General features: G+C 34.7%; 1 protein-coding gene across 3 annotated transcripts in view; it reads right to left on the bottom strand.

Annotated features, from left to right (window-relative positions):
- Positions 1-6,428: 6,428 nt before the first annotated feature.
- Lhx8 (LIM homeobox 8) overlaps positions 6,429-24,042 on the bottom strand; it is a 29,355-nt gene continuing 11,741 nt past the window's right edge. For all 3 annotated transcript variants that reach the window (XM_071617946.1, XM_027935191.2, XM_027935192.3), the window contains exons 5-9: positions 22,621-22,841; positions 22,000-22,103; positions 17,258-17,353; positions 10,906-11,089; positions 6,429-7,163 (exon numbers count right to left, since the gene is read on the bottom strand). In XM_071617946.1, coding sequence (XP_071474047.1) covers positions 7,087-7,163; positions 10,906-11,089; positions 17,258-17,353; positions 22,000-22,103; positions 22,621-22,841 — 682 coding nt within the window. In that variant the 3' untranslated portion in view covers positions 6,429-7,086. The remainder of the gene's footprint in view (positions 7,164-10,905; positions 11,090-17,257; positions 17,354-21,999; positions 22,104-22,620; positions 22,842-24,042) is intronic.

The following is a 24,042-nucleotide window of genomic DNA, read 5'->3' as shown; positions in this document are numbered from 1 at the left end:
GGCTGTTTCTCTCCAAAGAGTTGGCCAAGGTTATCCAGAACACGCAGGACAATGACCAAGCTCTTCCCCAAACACTTCAGTACCTTCTGAAGACTAACAGAGCATGTGACTTGAAGGCCCAGAACAGTTCCAGTGGACACAGTGAAAGGTAAATCTTATGTTTTAAGCTGCACTAGACAGAAGAAGGGAGGAGCCACTCAGAAGAAATGAAAAGACTCTGTGGCCACATTTACACAGCAAAAGCCAAGTGGAAGATTGAGCAATTACCCAGTAACTGCAGGCTGGGGAGTCGGCCAATTTGGGTAACTCAGATAAAAACATGTGCTTTGGCTGCTTCTCTTGCCTGAATTACTCGATAATGGCCCAACTGTCTGTTTTGCTTAGTTGAAGAGAACAAGAAACAGGTCTCAAACCAAGGCGGAGACTTTCTGTGGGGCTGAGGAGCCCACATGGGAAAGGCTGACCTTTGGAGCCTGCTATCAAGATGGCATGGAGAGGGCTGGGGATGTGTCTCTAGCGGTAGCCGCTCGTCGGCATGCGTGCGGCCCGGGTTCGATCCTCAGCACCACATACAAACAAAGATGTTGTGTCCGCCGAAAACTAAAAAATAAATATTAAAAAAAATTCTCTCTCTCTCTCTCTCTCTCTCTCAAAAAAAAAAAAAAGATGGCATGGAGAGTTCACAGTGGAAGAGATGCAGCTCCATCAGCAATCTGCACTAGGTTCCAGAGACCCTCATGTGAACAGTCCCTATTCTGACATATCTCAAAGTCTAGTCTTGAGACTAACTTGAGGAAAATTATAATAAAATACATTATGTAGAGATATCATTTGAGAAAATGTTGGGAATTCAAAGGTGGCAATGAATCCATACTGGGGTGGGGTGTGGGGCGGAAGAATCAGGGAATGCTTCCCAGAGAAGGCACTGCTTAGCGCCACCTCTCCTCTGCCCTCCTTGGTCCCTTAAATCTTGTCCTCTACCTACATGAGTTCAGTGGGCTGCTGGAGCTATGAACTCCTCACACACTGTAGCTGCCACAGCTTAGTTTTACCACTGTCTCCTTCTATCCTAACAGGAGTGGCAGCCCATCATAGGTTTGCATTCATGTCTTGTGCAATTTTCCTGATTTCTTTCATTGTTTCTATGACTGGTCTCCTGCAAGTGCCAGGCTCTGCTGCAAACTGTGAAGCTAAATCCTTGCCCACCAAGACTCCAGAGACATAGTTTTACCATTCACCAGACTGTTTTCTGAAAGATAAGTGATGACTAGGAGAATTGCACATGGTCTCGCTTGGAGGATTTTTAACCAAAGATGAAATTTGTGGTTCAAAACCATAGTGGCAAATAGCAGACTCATCACAGTGCATATAAAAGAAATGAGCTAATAACTAGTAGTAGTTCTCTGGAGACTTCACCCTGGTTCCTGGAAGTAAATATTTTGAAACTGAATTTGTAACAATGGTTTCCATTTTCAAATATTGCATCCTTTGAGTTTTAAATAAATTGCAAACATTCTAATTACCTCTGCAAGCTAAATTCATAATTTTTTATACCCAAAACACAGGTGACACCTCCACTGACTCTTTAAGATCAAGAAGGGAGTTTGCACAAAGTAATTCATGTTTTCCATTTGAACTGCAGCTAGAACAAGAGAACTCCCCTTGAGAGCCTAGATTTTCCTTCCATCTCTGACTTTACTAAAATAAATGGATAAAACACTGTGATCATGAAGTTCCCTAGGGTAGGGTGGTGCTTGCAAATTTTCTGGTACTTCATCAGCTTAGCCTCAGTTTGCCTTATTTCCTGGCACTAGCCCACCCTCCCAAATTAATTGCTCATGTTTTTACAATGCCTTTTCCATTCCCCATCCCATGTTCAGCTCATCCTTTAGCTATTGAGGAAAATGGCATCAAAAAAGGCTAAATGTCCTTATTGTACAGTTAACTGCTGTCAGAGAATATGGAAAATATAAGCCTAGGTGTTTCACATCCAATGCTAAATGGCATTAAAAGTATATGGACTGCCACAGGGATGTAAGGTATGTGCTGAAGGCAAGGAAGAATATTTTAAGCATTTGGCAAGAGCTTTCATGAAATTTGAAATTACCCTAGCGGGCTTAAGCATGAAATATTATTATGATTGTTTTCCTACAACTCTCATTCAATAGACTGAGCACTTACCTGGGACCTATTTTTTTATAGCAAATATTTTGTAGCAAATATTGTAGAACACAATGGAAAGCAAGGAGATATTTTGTTTCTACCCTCCCAGACTCAATTACCCTTCTCCTATTTCTTAAACCTCCTTCTTTGTTACCCCCACCCCTCAAACTCACACATAAATAAATGCACAGTCTACCCTTCAACTCCACTCTTAGCCTTCAAGTTCAAATTCTTTTTCAAAATGTGGTTAAGTACTATACATGATGACAAAATGAGAAAGGGAGAAGGGTGTTTCCTGCAGTGCTTTCCACATCCTCTGAGCTGAAGAAAGTCTATCATCCTTGCCTTTTGTCACAAAACTCAATACAGTAAAAGGGTTTATAAATTCATTCTCCTAAGATCTCTAGATATCTATAAAAGTAATCTGGTGTTTACATATTAAAAACCCAAAGGCTGGGCTGGGGTTGTAACTCAGTGGTAGAGTGCTCATCTAGCATGAGTTCAGTTCTCAGCACTGCATATAAATAAGCTAATTAATTAATTAAAGGTCCATCAACGACTAAAAAATATATATTTAAATCAATTGGGGGCTGGGGTTGTGGCTCCGTAGTAGAACACTCTCCTAGCATGTGTGAGGCACTGGGTTCGATCCTTAGCACCACCTAAAAATAAAGGTACTGTGTCCACTTACAACTAAAAATGTATATTAAAAATTTTTAAAAATCCAAAGGCTAATTATGTTAATCAATTTTTTCTAAATTTCAGTTTCCTCATCTGTCGGATACATAGTGATGTACAGAAAAGCATTTGAAAAAATGCAAAGGACCATGTAATAAAGGTACCACTATAATTGTTAACAAAGATAATAGAATATGAAAGAATAAAGAGTGCTAGGTATAAAGTAAACTGATATCAACTGAATGAGCAAATCTTAAAGAATGTTTGCTTTAATCTTATATACAAAATAACTAAAAGGGAAAAAAATCACGGAAGATGACTGTTGGGCTTAATTTTATCCCTTTTACAATGCAAATTAAACCCTTATATCAAATAATAAAGTTTTAAAATGTCATCTTTTTACTGTAAAAGTGGAAAGAATAATTAAAATATTAATAATTTCACTGGCAGACAGGATAAACAAGGGTTCAGGTAAAACCTCAAACACTGCTGGTAGAGGTGTAACAATACAACATTATATAGGGGAAATGAATGCATTTCAAGAGACTTAAAACATGCACTCACATCCATTCCACTTCTTAGAATTTATATTAGTGAAAAATTTTTAAAGTGAACATTCTTTTATTTATAAAAAGGTAGTTATGAAAATGCCCATCACAATATTGTTTAAAATAGAGAGTAAAGCATAGAATCAAGAATGTAGTATCTACAGTCACTGAACTTCTGGATGCACATCCTGGCTTTGTTACTGGTCACTGAGACCCTGGACATACTTTTCAATTTCCAGGTTTGTAAAATGCAAATGATAACAACAACCTGTTCTATGAGGTTGCTGTGTCTATTTAATAAAATACAGTGGAGGCATCTGGGCATACTGAAAGTACTCACATGGTGAGACAATACTGATAATGAAAAATTAGAAACCACCTGCATATTTAATGCATCATCTCATCCAAAGCAATATTATCTATCTTAGTCCATTTGGGTTGTTGTAACAAAATACCTTAGACTTGGTAATTTATAAAAAATAGATACTTACTGCTCATAGTTCTAAGGCTAGTTCAAGGTACTAAGTGTATTGCAACCTAATGATCAAGGCGTCAGCAGATTCAGCATCTGTTCAGGGCATACTCCTCATAGATGGCAACAGCTATGCATTCTCACAAGGTGGAAAAACAAAGAAGCAAAAGAGCTCCTATGTGTCTTTTTTTTAAGGGAACTAATCCCATTTATAGGGGTTCTGCCCTCATTACCTAGTCACCTTCCAAAATTCTAACCTCTAAAAACCACTGCATTACAGATTGCTACAACATATTAATCTAGAGGTGGGGTACATTTAGACCATAATACTATATATCAATTATTACAGATGAATATATGACTTGGAAAGATATTATTATAAAAGGGGAAAACAGGATATAAAATAATATTACATTATTGAATACTAGTAGATGTTTACTAGACATGAATCAGTGTACCTAAACTGTTTTTGACTCAGATCCATTTCTTTGTCTAAAAATGCAGTTGTATTTCAAAAGAGCAAACGTCAAATATGCTAATCTCAGTTTTTTCACCTCCTGTGTTGGGCACAACTAAGAATTTTTCTTGTGCTAAAATATTTTGGTACTCAGTGTATTGCAACCTAAATGACTTGTTATAATAAAACAGAAGCATTTCTTTACTAACTGGTAAAGTCCTCCATGCCATAAAAAATGTCCTAAGATCCCATGTAATCTCATAATTTTACTATAGTAATTATATACATAATATAACAAGAAATATTACAGCTATCAGCTTTCAAATGCCTAAAATACTTTTTAAAGTCTGAACTATGATTCTATCTAACAATGTTTTCTTAGAGGATATGCAAAACAGATGTTCTTATTTATAAGTATGGAAGTATATGGAATTTTAAGAATGACATTTGTAAAATGTAAAATTACTGCTGTTAGTGCTACCTCATTCTAACAAGAATCACTTAAGGAGTATTGACTGCTATTGATATTGAATAGAATTTTTAGTATGCATTGCAAAAATGTTATTCTACCTTCTTCAGTGTATGAATATCTTAATACCTAAGAGAGAACTACTTTTTACCCAGGTCTTTCTACTCTTAACAATAAAAACAAAAGCTGTTTGACCAACCCCAATTTCAGGCAAATAAATACCTACATGCTTATGTTGAATATTACTAACATGGAAAAACTTCAATGTTTCCTAATGTTTTAAAATTAGCACCTTTGACTTCCACCATAGAAGCAAAAGAATGGCCATATGCTGCTGATAAGTGTCCCTTTCTTAGTACTCTATTATCTATCTCTTGTCATTATTAACACTTTAATAAGCAGGATATATAAATCACAAATTTCATATCTTTGAACCTTCAACTTTGGAGTTCATCTCTGAAACTAAAAGAGTGTGACAATGTGGTTTGTTACATGAAAAAATGTTGTACAGATTCAGTGGGTAAGTGAGCACAGGAAAAAGTAAGAAAAAGAATACTCACAATCAGACATCTCCCAAGCTAAAGGATGCCGATTATATTCAGCTGAGAAATGCTATAAAGCTGCTAATCATGCTGAGTTTGGCTAGACTACAGGTGCTTTCCTTGACATCCTGGAAAAGTTAAGCTGATGTCACCACTTCATGTCTGGGACAGGTAGACAAGAACCCAGGAAGATTAGCATCAATCTCACAAGATCAGATAGAGTGACTTTTGGCTATGTTCTTTTGTTTTTGGTCAAAAAGAATTCCAACTGGAGTTACAAGTTTAAAAAAAAACAAAAAGCAAAACAAGCAAGCAAAAAAAAAAAAAAAACAACAAAAACCTAGAAAGTTCTTTTCCTCCTTTTCCCATAATGAACTTAGGTTTGTTGCTTCTGGTTTGAGGCAGATTGTTAGGTATGTCCACGTGACTGCTTTCTGGTTGCATTTATGATTACTAGGATGGAATTACAAATACTCCAATATTACTTCCAGTCCTCAGCCAGATGTGAATCTGCCAAGTTAAACAAAGACTTAAACTTAAGATTCTCAAAATTTTCTCTTGTTACCTTTTGTCCCAATAAGGAGTGAATACTGATTAAGTTATTTAAATATAAAAATTAGTGAGAGCAGCATTACTCACTTCTATAATTCAAAGATCCAGTACCATGGAGAATCGAATACTAGGGTTTAAATTTGAGCTCTAAGAACCACAATCCCAGATAGTATTCACTAGGGAGAAAAAGTGAAGACTCCTTGTTTAGGAACTCCAAATACTTCCAGTTTACTTTTTTGTCTCCGGGGAAATATATTCTTAAAGCCTCTATTTCATTTCGGGATTGGGAATACCCTGTAGGTCATTTTGAAAAATGTTTTTTTTTCTTCATATTAAAAGTTTATTACCTAGTTTAAAAGAGACTATTTGCCAAATTAGATGTTTTCATGTGTTCTTTTGTTGAATGAGTACAATCATCTACAAATGAGTTTCCTATTAGAACGCACTTACAACACAGCTCAAAACAAAATGACTTTTTTAAGAGTAGATTTTAAAGACATTAAAAACAACTTATTGCTGAAAACACACAAAAAAAAGGACAAATTGGTTGAAAGTTTCACAAGAATGGAAAATGTTTAATAAACTTAGAATGGCGGGCTTATTAAACTATAGTGTTATTTACAGCCATAATTCATCAACCACAAACACCAGAGTGTGTTTGCCTGGCATGCTGCAACAGAAGCTTTACTCCCTTCATTCAGAAAACACTGGCAAAATAATTTCAGTTGCAAATTCACAGATACAAGCTTCAAAGTATAAAGTTGTATATAACAAAAAAAAATACAGGTAATATTTATAACAATAACTTACAGATACAAACTAATGATAAACTACAATTTCACAAAAGATTGTAAACATTTTGCACATTTGTCAGTCCTTTCTTTTAGGCAAAGTGCTCTTTTGATGACAAATAAATTAACAGATACACACTAGAGTGAACTATTTCCAGACAATACAAAAAAACATGTTTTGTTTTGTTTTCTTCTTGTAAACATAAGTTTTACAAAAAAAAAAAAAAAAAAAAAAAATGAAGAATAAAAGTGTCTTGCAGGCCAACTATAGATACATACCTGGGCAGCAAAGTGATGTTGGAAATGCTTTTGGTGTTAAATAAAAAAATTAACATTAATATCTTTTCAATGATATTTTATACATAATAAATGACAAGTTATATCCTTAATCATTTCTATCCCTGAAAAAAGAAATTAGGTATGACTTATTGGCAGTTGTGTCATTGAATGGGGTAACAAAGGCTGGAGTCCAAGAGTTGTTGGTGAATGAGCTACAAAATAGAAATAGAAAGAAATTTGAGGATCAGGTTTTTTTTTTTTTTAAGCGTGAATAAAACTGATTTAAAAACAAAAACAATTCAAAGCAATGTGTTTTCTTCATGCATTACAGCTGAGGGCACCAAGCTATACTCATTCCACAGACCTCAGCAGGAACAGTAACTTATTCAGCATAGTGGTACTGTATTGAACAAGAATCCATTTTACCCCTAAAATATTTATTGGGGCCACAAGCTTTTGCCACTGTAATGTACTCCATCCATACCCCATTCACTGCACTTTACACTGTAGCTAGAAAAACACACAGCTTTTTCTGCAGAGATGTTGTTAGTTTTAACATGCAGGAGTCTGTACAGGATGACCTCCCAAGTTCCCTTAGTACCTCCTCCCCAAACATACACCAAAACACATTTGACTCAGGCAGTACCACGTCTTTCATATGAACACACACAAAGTTAATGCTAGTGTAAACAAATGGCAACAATGGTATAGCTTTGGATTTTTTTTTTTATTTAATCAAAGCTTAAAATGAAGTCCTACTTTCAGCAAGGGCTGTGTTGCTTCAAACCTAACCTCCCTCTGAGAACAATTAGAAATGCTGGACGATATTTTTAAAAATCTGATGGAAAGCATCTGAAAGATACCAAAGTAATGAGAAATTGCAAAGTCAAGTACCAGAGAGGAAGGAGAGAATATGAGGTTAAGGGACAATTTTAAAATAAAAGCAACATTTAGAAGTTAGATTTTGGCTGAATGATAGGATACAAAAATAAAACATTAGGACCCACTAATGAGAAAAAGTTGTTGAAAACAACAAACAAAAACAAACTTAGGCTTTTATTTGGAATTCCAAAGTGCTAAATTCAAGAAGCAGTGAAACAAATATACCAGCCTCATGAAGACTGATTGGGCTAAGTTTACCTCCCCCTACCTCAACACTGTGCCAAGGTAAAGCTCATCCTCTCTGGTGAAAGATATCATCTAGAGCCTCAAATTTTTTTTTAGTTTTTTTCAGACCCAACATCTGAAACACAATGAAAAGATAACAAGGCAAATAAGAAAACATGACTTGACCAAAAACAAACAGGAAACAACAAAAACAGGACAGACCTACAAAAGACCTAGATGCTGGAGTTTTCAGACATGAACTTTAGCATAATTGTAATTAATATAACAATAATTTAAATAAGGAAGATAGTGAAAAAAAGAGGCATCTGTATAGAAATGGAAATTCTCAAAATGAAAAACATGACAACTGAAATTAAGAAGCCAATGGATGAGTTTTATGGGTTCTTAGATACAGAAAGAATTACTGAACTTTAAGATAGGTCAGAAGAAAATGTCTAGACTAAAGCATGGGGAGTAAAAAGATTGTAAAATTTGATTTTTTTTCCCCATGGGCAGAAAACAATTTTTTAAGAGAAAGAAGCGGAGAGTGTCTCATAATGAAAAACACCAAACTACATATTCAAGAAGCATACTCAGGCACAAAACAAAAATTTTAAAAACCAAACATGAAGAGAAAATCTGGGGGGGAAAAGCCATTTACTTGCAAAGGAGCAAGATAATGATAAGAGCTGACCAACAATAAATGATGTCAGGTCAATTGGCTATCCATAGGCGAAACAGACAAAATGGAAATCAGAAAAGAATGTAGTCATATCTTCAAAGTACAGTGTAAGGAAATAACTGATAACCTAGATTTCTACATACACAGGAAATATCTCCTACAACTGCTTCATAGGAAATGTTGAGAAATAAATGTAATAATAAAAGGTATGCAAGATTATTAAAAAGCTCTGGAATATAATAATTTTAAAATGTGAATTAAATATGCAGACATATTAAAGTTCATGATATGAAATTAACATCATTAAGATGGTAGTTTCCTAAAATTGAACTATATATTTACTGGATTATTGTTTCAAAATCTTGTTTTCTCTTTGCAGGATGGAAATTGACAAGCTGGTGACATTTATGAAAACACAAAGGGTCAAGAACAGGCAAAACAAATTGGAATAACAACAAAGAAAGACTTGTACTATCTGATAATAAGAATTATAGACCTAGCACAATTAATGTGACTAGGTATTAATACAAAGCAAAATAGAACAATGAAACAGAATAGAGTGTACAGAAATTGATACATAAAAGTTATGAACACATGATTGAAGACAAAATGGCTCTGAAGAGGAGGGGGAAATTTCATCAATATAACAAAAAAGCTTCACTTCCTATCTGACACCACATGCAAAAATTATTTCTAAGTATAAATGAATATCAAGGTAAATCTAAATGTCAAAGATATGATGAAGTTTCTAGATGATAGGATGAATATCTTCATTATCTTTGAATAGGAATAATTTCTTAAGTCATCCAAAAAGCACTGTCCATAAAGGAAAACACTGATGAAATGAACTACATTAAAATTAGGAACTTGTACTCAACAAAACATTCCATTAAAAGAGAGGAAAAGGCAAACCACTGAGGAGAAAATACTTTCAACACATATTTATCACAAAGCATTGTACACAGAGTATACCAGGGAATAAAATCAATTTATAAAAAACAAATCAATAGGCATGTGTGGGCTTTTCACAAGAGGAGATACAGATACCCAACAGAAAATATACTTGCTCTCATAAGTCATGAGGGAAAAGTAAATTAAAATAATGAGCACTACACCACCGAATTTGCTAGAATTAGAAAGTTATAGATAGCATTCTAAGTATTATAGGGGAGGTGAAGCACCTTGAACTCTTCTGTATGGCTGCTCAGAGTTCAAACTGGTTCTACCACTATAGAAAAGTGGAAGAACTGACTATAGGTGAGCATCTGCATAGCCTAAGACCCTTTGTCCCACTCCCAGGTATATATCAAATAGAATTAATGTGCACCAAAAGGCATGTACAGTAAAGTCCATAGCAGCATGTTCATAAATACCCAAACTAGAGGATACACAAATGTCTATCAACCATAAAACAGATAAACTGTGCTAAGATTCCTACAGTAGAATTCTTTGTAACAATAAGATAAACAAATCACTGACTCTTGCAACAACACAGATGAATCTCACAAGGTAACTGAAGAGTGAGACACATAAGAATACATTCTGTATGGTTCACTTTATGTAAAGCTCAAAAAGACTAACTAAGGCAAGGTTTTAGAAGTCAGAGCTATGTTACTTGGAAGAAAAGAATAATAATTAGGAGGAGACATGAGGGAGGCTTCTGGGGTGCTAATTATATTCTCCTCCTTCACTTGGGTAATATTTATGGGGCACATTCACTGTTTTAATACATTTAGCTGAAAACTTAGGCATGTACTTCTCTATAACATTTGCCTCAATAAAAAGTTTAACAAAACTTAAACCCCAATCTAAAGATCTAAATGTGAATACCTTCTTTGACTGTAGGAAAATAAATTATTTAAATATTTACCAGATAAAAACAAACGAACAACAACAACAAAAAAAAAAAACAGTAAAAATCAAGCAGTAAGAGTCATCATTAATATTTGCACTTTTAGCTAAAGTGAGTGTCAAATCTGTCTCCTAAAGATGTAATGACAGAAATAAAAATTGGGGGACAATTGTGCTGTCTACTGTACCCCCCTATATTTTTCAGCTACTACTGAGGTAATATTTCCAAATATAAGTCGTATCAATAATCTAATATTAGAAGTCAACAGTTAGTGATTGCTTGGGAGAAACCTGTTAGATGTTGGGATACCTACCATCCATGTAACTATGCAGCGCAGTTAGCATCGTCCCATCTTGGGGCACGTAGGCAGAATACGCCATTTCTTCTAACATGGGTGGAGACAGCCTGGAGGGCGGGACTGCAGTGACTGGGGCTGAGGAAGAGTGATTGGGACTCACGTGCTTCTTGTGGCGTGCTCTACAGTTCTGAAACCACACCTTAAGGGGAGAAGAGCAAGGTTGGTAGGTCAAGGTCGGAAGGTCACACGTCAGGTAGGTCACTCTGAGTGCATTACCCACCCAGTTTAAAAATGAATTCAACATCACTCTACTTTTTAAAAAAGTTCTGTAGACAGAAAATACACTTTTTAACCCAGATAACCACAGTTATATTTTTCCCCCTCAGATAAGAGCTCTCTGGTGATTTATTTTAAAAGCTGATTCTGTACTAAACCAATATCTTTAAAAAAAAAAAAAAAAAAAAAAGACATTGAGAAGAAGGAAAATGGGTAGAAAAAGGGATGAAAAGGTCCAGAAAAGTGTCCATGGTTTAACTACTGGCATTTGGAGGTAAAAGAAAAGGAAAAGTCTTTTTAAAAAGAACTTAAAAAAATGCTACTAAATGTATTCTTAGACACCTGCTGGACTTATTTCTAACCCTTGTTCAAATGATCCAAATCCCTACAGAGAACTTAAAGCTTTCTGTAAGCCTCTTGATTCAGTTATTCCAGTTAACATTTTAACCTGCTGAGTTCAATTTCTCTTAGTGAATACATAGACTATTTCCTAGGAAGCGTGTTAAGGACAGGTATATAATAAGAAAAAGCTAGTAATATTTAAATAGAACTAAATACAAACACATCCACTGATTAAAGTGTTCACAAAACATAAAGCACTAACTACTCTGTTTTCCATTCTATCACAGAAATGAAGCAAATTCAGGGGAAGCAAGGTCTTACATTCAGGTCTGGGTAAGGGAGGCTAGACCATCCATAATGCTACTAGTAATTAATCAGCCTGTTTGGAGTCCTCGCCATGAAATAAATCTTGACCACAGAATTTTGCTCTATTAAAATATTATTATATCAGAGTTGGGGATGTAGCTCAGTGTAGAGCACTTGCCTGGCCTATGTGAAACCTTGAGTTCCATCCCCAGCTACTGCAAAATAAATATACATACATACATCCATACACACACACACACACACATATATATATACATATACACATATACACATAGACATACATGTACATATACATATGTATATTATATATATACATATATATGTAAATTGCCATCATTCCAAAAAATTCTGTCATAAGAAAAAAAATAAGGGAAGGGATAAACATGTCAAGAGAATTATGATGGGAAACTTTGGGGAACAAGGCAGAAATGGCCAAGATCTCTGGTCTGTTCTGGGTTGGCTGGTAAGAACTTGAAGGAAGAAGGGAATCAGGGCTACAATGAATTTATAAGAACAAGTTGGCCTGATTTCAAAGATATACCCTTCCACTGGCAATCAAAAATAGAAGGCTGGTGAAGTATAAACTCGAGATTAAAACTAAAAGAGTAAAAGTTATTAATGTAATGGTATAAGCAGCTCTGAGCAGGTGGCTAAAAGGCAGCACCCAAGGAAGGTTTCCAGGACAAGTCTCTGGCACACACCAAGGAAAAGGAGTGAGAACTGAAGCCATCCCCAACACTCTCTGAGGTATAGACCCCGAGATACCTATAGAGAGACCCTACTCAAATTCTCCAGTCAGCCCACAGGCAAACAGTCGATGTCACTGCAGTCACCAGTCTCACCCAAAGACATCTGTCCTCCTGACAAGTGGTGGAGAGAAGTGATGCCACCTGCCTTTTCCAGAAGTCACACACCTCAGAGAACTACATACAGCCTCATAAACTTGCACTGTGCTTCCTGAAATTTCTTCAAAATATCTTCTTGTCTCTAGTAAATTGTATGGAATATACAACAAACAACAACAACAAAATTATTATCTTTTCATTGAAACAAAAAATATTTTCAGACTTTGGAAATAAATTGGAAATTTGGAAGAATGTGTGACAAATGGAAGAATAGTTACCCTAACATTAATTCAAACAAACAAAAAAAAAGTGCTATCCACTTTCAGAATTCAAATACAAGTCCTTTGGACTCTTCTCACCTACTTGCAATTTCCTCCTGCTTTGCAAATCGCTAACAAGAGTTAAAAATTTCTCTGAACAACACAATTAAAATTTTGGAGTTCTAAATCATAAACTACATAAGGTGAAAACAGGTCATGGAGACATCATGCAAAAGAAAAAAACTAACATAAAATGAATCTTTTAGAATGCCCAGACTAAAAGACAACTACAACAATTTAGTATATGAGAAAGATGATATTTTGTATTATTGTGAAAGCATGGCTTACTGGTTTAGGGAAAACTGGTTAACAATTCAAAAGAAAAATACAGATAAACCTTTACCTCAGATGAAACTATCCAGATAAAGTTTAGGTACAAATCACTGAAACCATGAATTTTTAAGAAAACAAAAGCCAATATTGATAACATACTTTTCAGATAATTTTGGCCTTTGTGCTATGCTTCTCTATCAAAAGATTAAGAAATTTAAATACATAAAGACATAAAGTTCTACATAGGAAAAAAATAAATGAAAAGGAAAATGATGGACCATGAAAGTTTAACACAATAAACAGGATTAATAAAAATTAGTAAGATGAAGACAGAAGAAACAACTCACAGAAATATAGATTGAAAATAAATAATTTTAAATTATGAAATAAGCAAACATGTTCAATTCCATTTATTTTTTTACTTTTTATTTTTATTTATTTATTTATTTTTTGAGATGCTGAGGATTGAACACAATCTTGTGGGCCTTGTGCATGCAAGGCAAGCCCTCTACCAACTGTGCTGTATCCCCAGCCCTCCATTGATATAAAAATATATAAAAATATATCAAATATATTTAATAATCTTACTCCTGTGAAAACTCCTGTATCTAGGTACTGGCTGGGAAAGAAAAATGGTATGAACTTTCTAGAAAGCAATTTTTGCATAAAGACTCTAAAAATGTTCTTTTTATTCAGCAATCTCACTTCCTATCTTTTTGTTCAACAATCTCACTTCTAGAAATTTATCCTAAGGAAACTGTTGAACATACAAACAAAATATAGTGTTGCTTATGGCAACACTTTTTGCGGGGTGGGGAGATTGAACCCAGTGGTGCTTAACCACTGAGCCACATATCCAGGCTTTTTATATTTTATTTAGAGACAGGGTCTGAGTTGCTTTAGAACTTGCTAAATTGCTGAGGCTTGCTTTGAACTTGAGATCCTCCCGACTCATTGGGATTACTGGCTTGCACCACTGGCTCCCTGCTTAAAAATGGCAACATTTTAAGATAATGAAAAACTAGACTCAAAATAAATTATCCAATGCTCAATATATTCAGCAATAAAAATTATGTGCATCTCAGCTTTTGGAAGGGCAATCCTAGTCACACTGATTGAAAAAAACACCAATAATGTTTTACCCTGTTTCTGTAAAATATACAACTCATAATTAACTTATCTGAAAGGGTATATGAATAATGATTGGCTCTGGATGAAAAGTATTGAAAATCATCCATCTTTATTCTCTGACTTTAGCACAATGACAATCTGCTATTACAAATGTCCCACTAAGCAGACTTGAAGCTAGTGAAGTTGAGACTCTCCTTGTGTCAGACCATTGCTTCCACCTAATCTTTGGATGACCTAGTTTGCATATTACAACAGAGATCTAGTAATCAAAACTCTTTTCCTTAATGTGTCTCAAGTGCTGTGCCCAACATTAGGAAGGAGGTTGGGGGAAAGACATAATTACTATTTCAGGTCACAGTACTTAATTCTTCAAAAACACTGTGAAGGACTATATATTTAAATTACACATACATATGTATATATACAATATATACATTTGCTTGCTAGTACTCTTTCCTTTGTCAGCTTATGAAAAATATCCAACATGCAATCTTTACATTTAAAAAGCCAAAATCAAAACTATATTCTGTGAGTTTTAGCATTTGAGATCAAGTTAACGTACACATAATACTGGGACTTAAATACCTGAGAATTACAAGACAAATGTCTGATTGGGATCCTTAGTCCTTCAAATAACAAGAAATGCTCTAAGAAGGCCTTCCATTCTATTGTGCTTCTGACCAAAATAGTCTAAACCTAACAGTCATGAATCTGGCTTTCTTGTAGCCTTCATTACTATGAATGTGCAAAGTCTTAGATTAGAAGCAACACTGGACCTTTGAGTCTGACCTGCCTTCAAAGGAAATTTCATTTCCAGGCACATGAAATGATCTTCAGTGATGGCCATGCCATATTTGTAGTCTTTCACATGAAAAAGTTCATTATGAGTGAACGTCAGTGTTTTTTTTTTAATATTCTTTTGCAGACCAGTCTTTATACACATTTAAAGATACCTATTCTGTATTAATTGTTCCTTTCCTATTTCCTGACCATCTCCAGTTAACTATCCTTATTGCCTTCAATATTATGGCAATTTTAAGATTTTTTTTATTACTTTGGTAGCTTTTCTTAAAGGCAGCATTCTTTCCAGATTGGCTAACAAGCCAAACACAATACTAAAATAAACACAATACTCTGAACATCTGAAACGTGCAGAGGATGTGGGACTCACCTCCTAAGAGAGCCTCATACTGCAGTCAACTAAAACCACTGGGGAATTAATCTTTAGAGAAGCTGCAGTGTTCTTAGGTCTTTCCCGTATGCTTCTTTATATAGACAGTTTGTTAATGTGAAACATTTTTAGCTTCTCAAAGAATATATACCTGTGTATCAACCTCCCAACTTAATAAAATACAAATAACAATGAAGGTATTTATCCACCACCCCCAAATAAATTTCATTTTACTTTAGTTCCTTAATCTTTTATGAACCTCAAGTATTTTTTACCTTCTACTTCACTATTCTTTTTATACCATTTTGTTAGTTGGTTGCCTCCTTCCTGAAGCAGCCACTCTTCTCCAGGCTCCCTCCTTGATTCTAAGTATTACTATGTCCCACTCAAACGGCAGTACCTCTGACATGTTTTCTCCCTAATGCCCACCCTTTTCGGTTTTTGTTGTTGTTGTTGTTTTGTTTTGGTACTGGGGATTTAACCAAAGGGTGCTTTACCACTGAGCCACATCCCCAGCCCTTTTTATTTTTTATTTTGAGATGAGGTCTCACCAAATTTCTTAGGGCTTTGCTAAATTGCTGAGGCTGGCCTTGAACTTGGGAGTCTCCTGCCTCAGCCTCCCAAGCTGCTGGGATTACAGGCAGGTGCCTCCCAGCTCATTTTTTATGCTCTATGACCTCCTTCTAAAGGATCTAACCCAAAGGATCTCTTTGCTCTAGTACTGTTCATCCTTTCAAATACTTGTCTTCATATTCAACTGCCACCATCCCTGAATGATTAGCACAACTAAAAGGGACTTCATCTTCCTCCAAACAGCCAACCAGGTTTTTTTTTTTTTAACTTTATTTCTGTTTTGAGTACCAAACCTATTGATATTTTGATTCTCTCTACTTCTCTACTACAGTCCCCAAGTCCTTTTTCTGGTATCCCTATCATCCAGCTCCTGACATTTCTTGAGCAAATTCTAGTTAATAAAATGTTTCTCCAACAAATCCTAGGCCCACTAACTCACTCTACTCCCTGGCCCCATCCCCCAAATCACTACTTTGCTGGGTATCCCAACTAAGTTTTCTGTTTCTAACTAGTCTTCTCTGGATTCTGATTCTTCTCATATGCTGTCACAAGCTCTTCCTCAAGTCACAAATAATGGCCTTTTTCTGTCCAAGAAAGAACTCTGCATTCATAGGCCTCTGCAACTACAACAATTTCATCTTCCATAATTTCTAAACCTCAATTCTACATTCTAATAAGTTTGCTCTAATTCATCCCTCCCTAGCTTCGTTTATATAACTCTCTCTTCCTGGATCTTTTAGCAAAGCCCGCTAATACCCTTAACATACATACACCTACACACCTACACACACACACACACACACACACACAGTCAAAAAAAAAGTAGAAAACACTGAATTCAGAACCAGATTGTGCTTGGAATTTCAGTTCTCTTTCTTAGCCTGAGGATCTTGGGGCTGCTGTGAGCACTGAATGAAAACATGCAAAGAGTAATTTGGCAAAAGGCAGCCTGACTCAAGGTTTTAATTTTTAAAAAATTGATTTAGAGTGTGAAAAGACCTAAAACAGGAAGGTAATGTTATGAGATTTCTTCACAAAAGAACAATGCACACTCAAAGATCTGGAATTGGAAATCTTTGTATCTCTTGATTGACCTTTAACATAATCACCTGTATCACACGTCTGCTCAAGCCTGTCCTCTCTGCCAGTTTCTGGAGGGTCTGTGCATCTGGGTTGTTGTCCTGAGCAAATTGTGCTTGCATGACCTGTTTTATAAAAGATGTACGTAGCAAATAGTTAAAAATACACAGAGCAATCTAAACTTTGATGACAGAAAAGATATGCACAAGAAAATGTGATACTTATACTCTATGACTTGAAAATCAATATGGGAAGTATGTATAAGTGAAAAGGCATATTTTGTGAATTGCTATGCAAAAGTTATGCTGAACTCTTTAAAAAATAACCCACTTCAACAGAAAATTTGGTCTCTCAATTATGCTGTTAGAAATAAACTCACCTTTTGTTACTTCCATTTTTAGAACCCATAAATGAAATGCATAAATAGTATGTAATTCTCACTATTTTATTCATTCTGTTAAACTTCCCAGCATTCGAAAACATAATAAAATATAAAAATCATATCACATTTATCTGCCACCTCTGCTGAGCTAAACAAGTACAATATCTATAATATAAACAGGTATAATATCTATAATTATAGTAATATAATTTTCATTCATCTGCAGATAGTAAACAGCTCAAAAGATGAATTCTGCTTGGTTGTAATGATGCCATCACTTGGGGATCATTCACTTTATGCAAAAGACTATTTGAGATCTTAAAAAAAAAGACATCATCAGTCCACTGAATAAGAATTTATCAGGATCTAAACATCTCTATATTGAAACAATTCACAGGTGATTCTGATGGGAGTCTTTGGATTGGAATCCCTGTGTCAAGTGCTATGAGATATGAAGAAAACTTTCCCTGGTCTTCATTTTCCTGAAAGATACAGGCATGCCAATAATGACCTAAAATAAGAAGTAAAGGGAGAAAAGTAGAGGAGAGTAGGGAATATCAGAATACAAACACAAGCCAAGGACTCTGGATTATTCCAGAAGAGGGAATCATTATGGGAATAAAGTAAGACATTTGAATTTAATTATTAAAAGTCAATCAGCTGAGGGGAGGATTATAAAACATAAAGGATGTCTTGCAAACAGTCAGGGAAGCATCCAACATGTAGTGCACGTCTACAGTGTGGGGCATGAGTGCCCAAAATACCTAAGCACATAGAGCACAGCTCGCCTCTATGCTCTTTCCAACTGGCAAATCAGCTGTGTTCTCCACTATCGTCCTTGTGTAATACTATCATCTGCCTCTGCACTTGTCACAGGGTAGCTAAATAATTCATCTGCAAGTTCACTGTCCATAGCAGAAAGTGAGCTCTTTGAGGACAAGGGCAGTGACTTACTCTTCATAACCTCATGGGCTACAGCCAAGTTAACTCCTTTCCTGTCACACACTGTGCACTTGAGAGTTCATGACAGAATGAGACTTACAGTGAGGAAAATCTGGTGAAAGTCTGCAGAAAAAGACTAATGTTCCAGGAAACCTTCTGAGGTTACAAGCTATATTTTCAATTAAGATTTGAGGGGCTGGGGTTGTGGCTCAGTTTTGAAGTGCTTGCCTAGCACATCTGAGGCACTGGATTCGATTCTCAGCACCACATAAAATAAATAAATAAAATAAAGGTATTAAGTCCATCTACAACTAAAAAAAATATTAAAAAAAAAAAAAAAGATTTGATTAGTGGCTCTTCTAGACTTACGATAGTATTCCTGGCTTCCCATCCAGCTATGCTCCATCTATACACTGTCAATAAAACATAACTTTTTAGTTTAAAAATATAGGCAAATGGCCTAAATGTTTATAATCTCACTCAGTTCATTTTATTCTTCCTTTCCTACTCCAAATGTGTTACTTTAATATATTCCTATATGAATGAGGATTTGTGTTTATAGTTTGACATGTACCATCCCAAAAACAAACAGAATGACCAAATTAATCATGTCTTTGTGTTTTAATTTTTCAAAAAGAAAAATCTGAGCAAGTATTTGGGTGTTTGCTAAGAAGCTCGTTACTGATAATCTCTAAAAAATAGGAATAAAACAAATCAACAGTGATCATTTAGAATTGGAATATTCTTAAGAAATACTTATTGATCTTCCTTTTAATAATATTAGTATTTAGTCTCATGAAAAGAAATAAAAGGGCTTTTTAATTTCTACTTAGTTTCACCATTCTCCAGACATTGATGCTTCTGAAGCCCACTCCATTCCTTTTTTTCAAGTTCTTCTAACATGGTCTAGGGGTAAGTCTCTATAGACACATTATTTTAAGGCCAAGAGATTTACAGCAATGTCAGGAGTCAACACAGTAACAGTTGACCAATTTTATATGAAAATTAAAGTAAGAGCTAAACTTGGCATGTTTAATAGTAATAATCACTGAGCCAATATTTGTAACTATAATAGGAAAATCATAACATTAGTAGGAATTTCTTAAATATCATTTTTATAAAGAGACAATATCTGATATTTATCTGCAGACATATTTTTTGAGTCAAACTATTTTTCTCTCCATGAGTTTCTAAAGAATTTCAGGAAATTATTTATTCATCCTATTGTAACTCTTCTCTGTGCAAAGTAGGCACTGTATGGACAGTCTTGACTTACTGTGCACATATAATATCTTACTATTTTGCTCAGTTCAAGCAAAAATACTTGAATATATTCAGATTTCTTAAAGAAAGGTAAAACAATTGACAATCAGAGATTCTGACAAAGTAAATATATTTTTTTTTATCCACAGCTATCCTATATTTCTAAATTATAAAGAACCTCTAGAGGATTGTATCTCATTTGGCTCAGCCATCCCTAGCATAAGATAAATACTATTAAATACTGAGTAAATGAGAACATCCTTTGAAAGCATATCAATATGCTTTCATTTTTTTAAAACCTATGATTCTAATATACATGTTAATCGCTTTTAATTCAGATCACATTTTTCTATAACACAAGGCTTAAATATTTTAGGCACATTTGCAACAACTTAAAACTGTAAGACTACCCATAAGATCCAGAATCCCACTCTGTGTTTTAGCTGTTGATGTTGCCATTAAATGGAGTTTTGCTAAGGCACATTTTCTCTCATGGTCTACTGGGAAGCCAAGCCAAACAAAAAGACCAGGTTGTGGAAGCAGGATTCAGATGTCTTTTCTACCATTCCCCTGGAGGTCTGTCTTCAGGGGAGTTCCTGAATCTTTTGGAGAGGCTACCTACATCAAGGAATAACTATAAGAGTTAAAGGAGATAATACAGATAAGATGCCTGGCACAGGACTTGTCATACCAAGGCTTTCACACCCTTTATGTCTATACACAGGGGTTTCAAATTCACACAATTATAAATAAATTTTTACTTCAAATTAAAATTATCATCCTTTGTAATTTTTCAAATTATAGACAATTCATCATGGGAACAGTCCACTTTAAAAACAGTACATTGAAAACCAAAAAATAAATATTAAAAATTAAAAAAAAAACAGTATATTTGTATTAGAGATTCTGCTTTAACCCAGACACTTTTTAGCAACTGGGTCTCTAAGGACTTGTGTGATCTCCATTTTAACTCATGGAAACTGTGAGGTAAGCAAGGTTTCTTCTAATTGCCTTATCTTTCACTTATTACTTACTGATCAAGTACTTTATGCCTAAGAAATACAAAACAATGATGTATTTGGAACTTTTTTCTGAATGGACCTAGATTTTAATGCTCAAGTCATTCCCACTGCCAAGTTCCCTCAGAATGTTTGTAATCATTCTCAAAATAAAAACTTCTCTCTTAAAACACTTTTATATGGCATCCATCTTCAATACCAGCAAGTCTTAGAATGCTACATATGATTTTTCAAAATATTACTTTCACTCATTAACAAATGCATAAATGTCTTTTGAAGTCTGAACTAAAATGGATGCTATGTGTAAGGTACCCAGTTGTACATGGTAGGTGCCCAATAAATATTACATTACCTTAACATAAAACACATAACCTCAGCGACATTAATCTTTTAGAAAAAGTGATTTTCTTATCTGAAAAAGTGCCAGAAATAATCATCATATGTATAGACTTAAATATAAACTGAGGAGTAAACATTTATCTTCTTGACAATTTGGATCAACCAAATTTACAACAATTATATTTAGGACAACTAAACTGAAAATAATCCCACCCTTTTCAGGGGCACAGCCAAGCTTTAACATAAAATTATATAATTACTTCCTCTACACCTTTTAAAAACAAGAAACGGACTACTTGATTGGAGTCAACCAGCGTTACTATTTACTTCAAGGAATACTCAATTCTTTCCTACTCAAAAAATATAACAATCTTGTCCATTAAGAGGCTCATTGTAATTTTTTTAAAAAGACTAACACAATAGAGTCCCATAGACCTACATGCTGTCTCTTTCTGTTAAGAGTCTCAGAATAGTTTGTCTCCTGTTGTGATTACATATAGTAACATATGGCTAGATTAGACTGATGTTATCATGAAATCAGAACAGATCAACATTTTGTTTCTACTGTGCTGCTGATACCAAAAGACTCCAAGGAAACAGCACTTGTATGACTATACACATAGTGTGTTGGAAATACTGATAAACATTTCATGGCAATAAGTATATATTCATACATTCATTAAGTTCTCAAAAAAAAAGCATAGGATAACCTCTGAGAAAACATGAATGTTTTTAGGCATCATGAACTTTGCCTTTTGTTTTGTTTTGGAATTTTGTTTTTGGTAGGGAAGGGCTCCAAAAATCTTAAATTCATTGTCACGTCTACCTGGAGTTGATCTGCTGTAAAGCTTGTGCGAGCTCTTTTTGCTGGTTTTGGATGATTGACATCTTGTTCTGTGAGGAGGGCACCTTCCACACTAATCCCATTACCTGCATTTTAAAAATATACCATACATATTGGTAACTCAAATCAGTCCACCAATCATGCAGTAATAGCTCTCTTGTATCTCTTGGCTTATTGTGAGACTGTACATATCTTCTAGATTGTAAAATCTCTTAAGTTTTAAAACACACTGTAAACATATTGTGGAAACAATATTCCATTTATAGACTTATGTTTTCAGTCAAAAGTGCAAAAATTTAGAAGTCACATCTAAGGCCCATTCTTTGGAAGGCAAATAAAACAAAACAATTGTTTTCAAAAAGAAAACCTGAACCCTAACTAAAGTCTGCTGCCTGAAAATATGGCACAAAGCTTATACATACACCATGGTTCCCCCTATAAATAAACAGATGGAGACCATCACTAACAGTAGAGTGCTTAATGAATTTTACCACAATTATACTTTGCACAAAATAATGCATTAAGATGACTTTGGGAAAAATCATTTTTATCCCTGTATTTACTGTCCCCAAAGACTCAAAAGTATTTTAAGTACATATTTACCATTTTCCACTTCTCTTTTTAAATTATCCAGCATGCAGTCATAATGCACCCTGCAGAGGACTTTCTCTTCCACCAATGCAAACTCCTCTCCCGTGGAAAGTTGCCTTTTGCAAGAAAAGCAGGCAAAGCACGCCAAGTGATAAACATTTCCCTTGGCTCTTCGGACCCAGTCAGTAGAATGAATGTGCCTCCCACATCGAGAGCAGCGAGCTCCATACCTTCTACAGTAAAGAGAAGGGCAGAACAGTAAAGATTTTAATGCTTTCGTGAGTTATTTATCAGACTAATATTAAACACATTATATACTCCACTGGCATTTAAACATTTTGAAAAAAATAAAAATTATTTTCTAAAAGTCAGTATAGTACGAAATCAAGATTTAAGATCACAATTCAGATCTATTTTTAAAAATAAAACCTCATGGCTGCTGTAAATGAAGACTGAATTTTCTTTTAAAATAAACAAAACATGAATTTTAATATTCTTCTTACTGGGTCAAATATCAAAGCATTTATAAATTTATTTAGAGACTCAAGATACAAATACACAAGGCAGGGAGGGGAGGGGAAATGGACAGAAAAAGTAAAATGCAAAAGTATACAAACTCAAGATATAAATATTGACTTCTTAAAACCAAGTTGAGGACTGGGGTGTAGCTCAGTAGTATAGCATATGCTTAGCATGCACAAGGTCCTGGGTTTCATCTCTAGCATCAAAAAGCAAAACAAATTTTAAACTGGGAAGTTGAGATTAGAAAATGCCATAAAAATACCATAAAGAAGACATTAGAACATTTAAAATAGAAATTATCAAATGATACACAGAATAGAAATTCTTCATCCTAGTGGGTGAAGAAGAAAACTTGGAATTGTATCCTTCCCCGGAAAAGCTAAGGCATTGCTATCCACAGAAGGGAAGAAATATTATCTAGAACTTCGGAGACATATTTAAATATTAGATGCAAATCAGTCTTAACAGAATGCCAGAGATAGGTGTAAATATTTCTTTTTTTCTTCCAGGCTGAGTGACTGGATGCTGTCATGACTCCTGTCACCATCACAGCCCCTGCAACCCAGATCACACTAGAGCAGGGCATGTACATGCGCCGCCTCCTGGATGTGTCTTTGGAGAAACTACCAGTTATTATTTATTTTTTAAAAAAAATATATTAAAACTGAATCCTAAAAATAAATTTTGGAATATAATAAAATATGAAGTATTTAAAAGTCCTGAACAACAAGATTTTCAACCTTTAAAACCAAGTATTTCAAAGGGCTTTAATTTACCATAAAAAAATAAGATGAGCATATCATACGTGAAAGAGAAAGGTAAACTTTTCTACTGTAGAAGAAAATGGAGAGTAAACCTAATAAAAAATATACATTTTGAGTGATCATAATATTCTGTGATTTTTATAGAATA

The sequence above is a fragment of the Marmota flaviventris genome, chromosome 10 (assembly GCF_047511675.1).
Source record: "Marmota flaviventris isolate mMarFla1 chromosome 10, mMarFla1.hap1, whole genome shotgun sequence".
In the NCBI taxonomy this organism is placed as follows: domain Eukaryota; kingdom Metazoa; phylum Chordata; class Mammalia; order Rodentia; family Sciuridae; genus Marmota; species Marmota flaviventris.
This window is presented reverse-complemented; position numbering and strand designations above follow the sequence as displayed.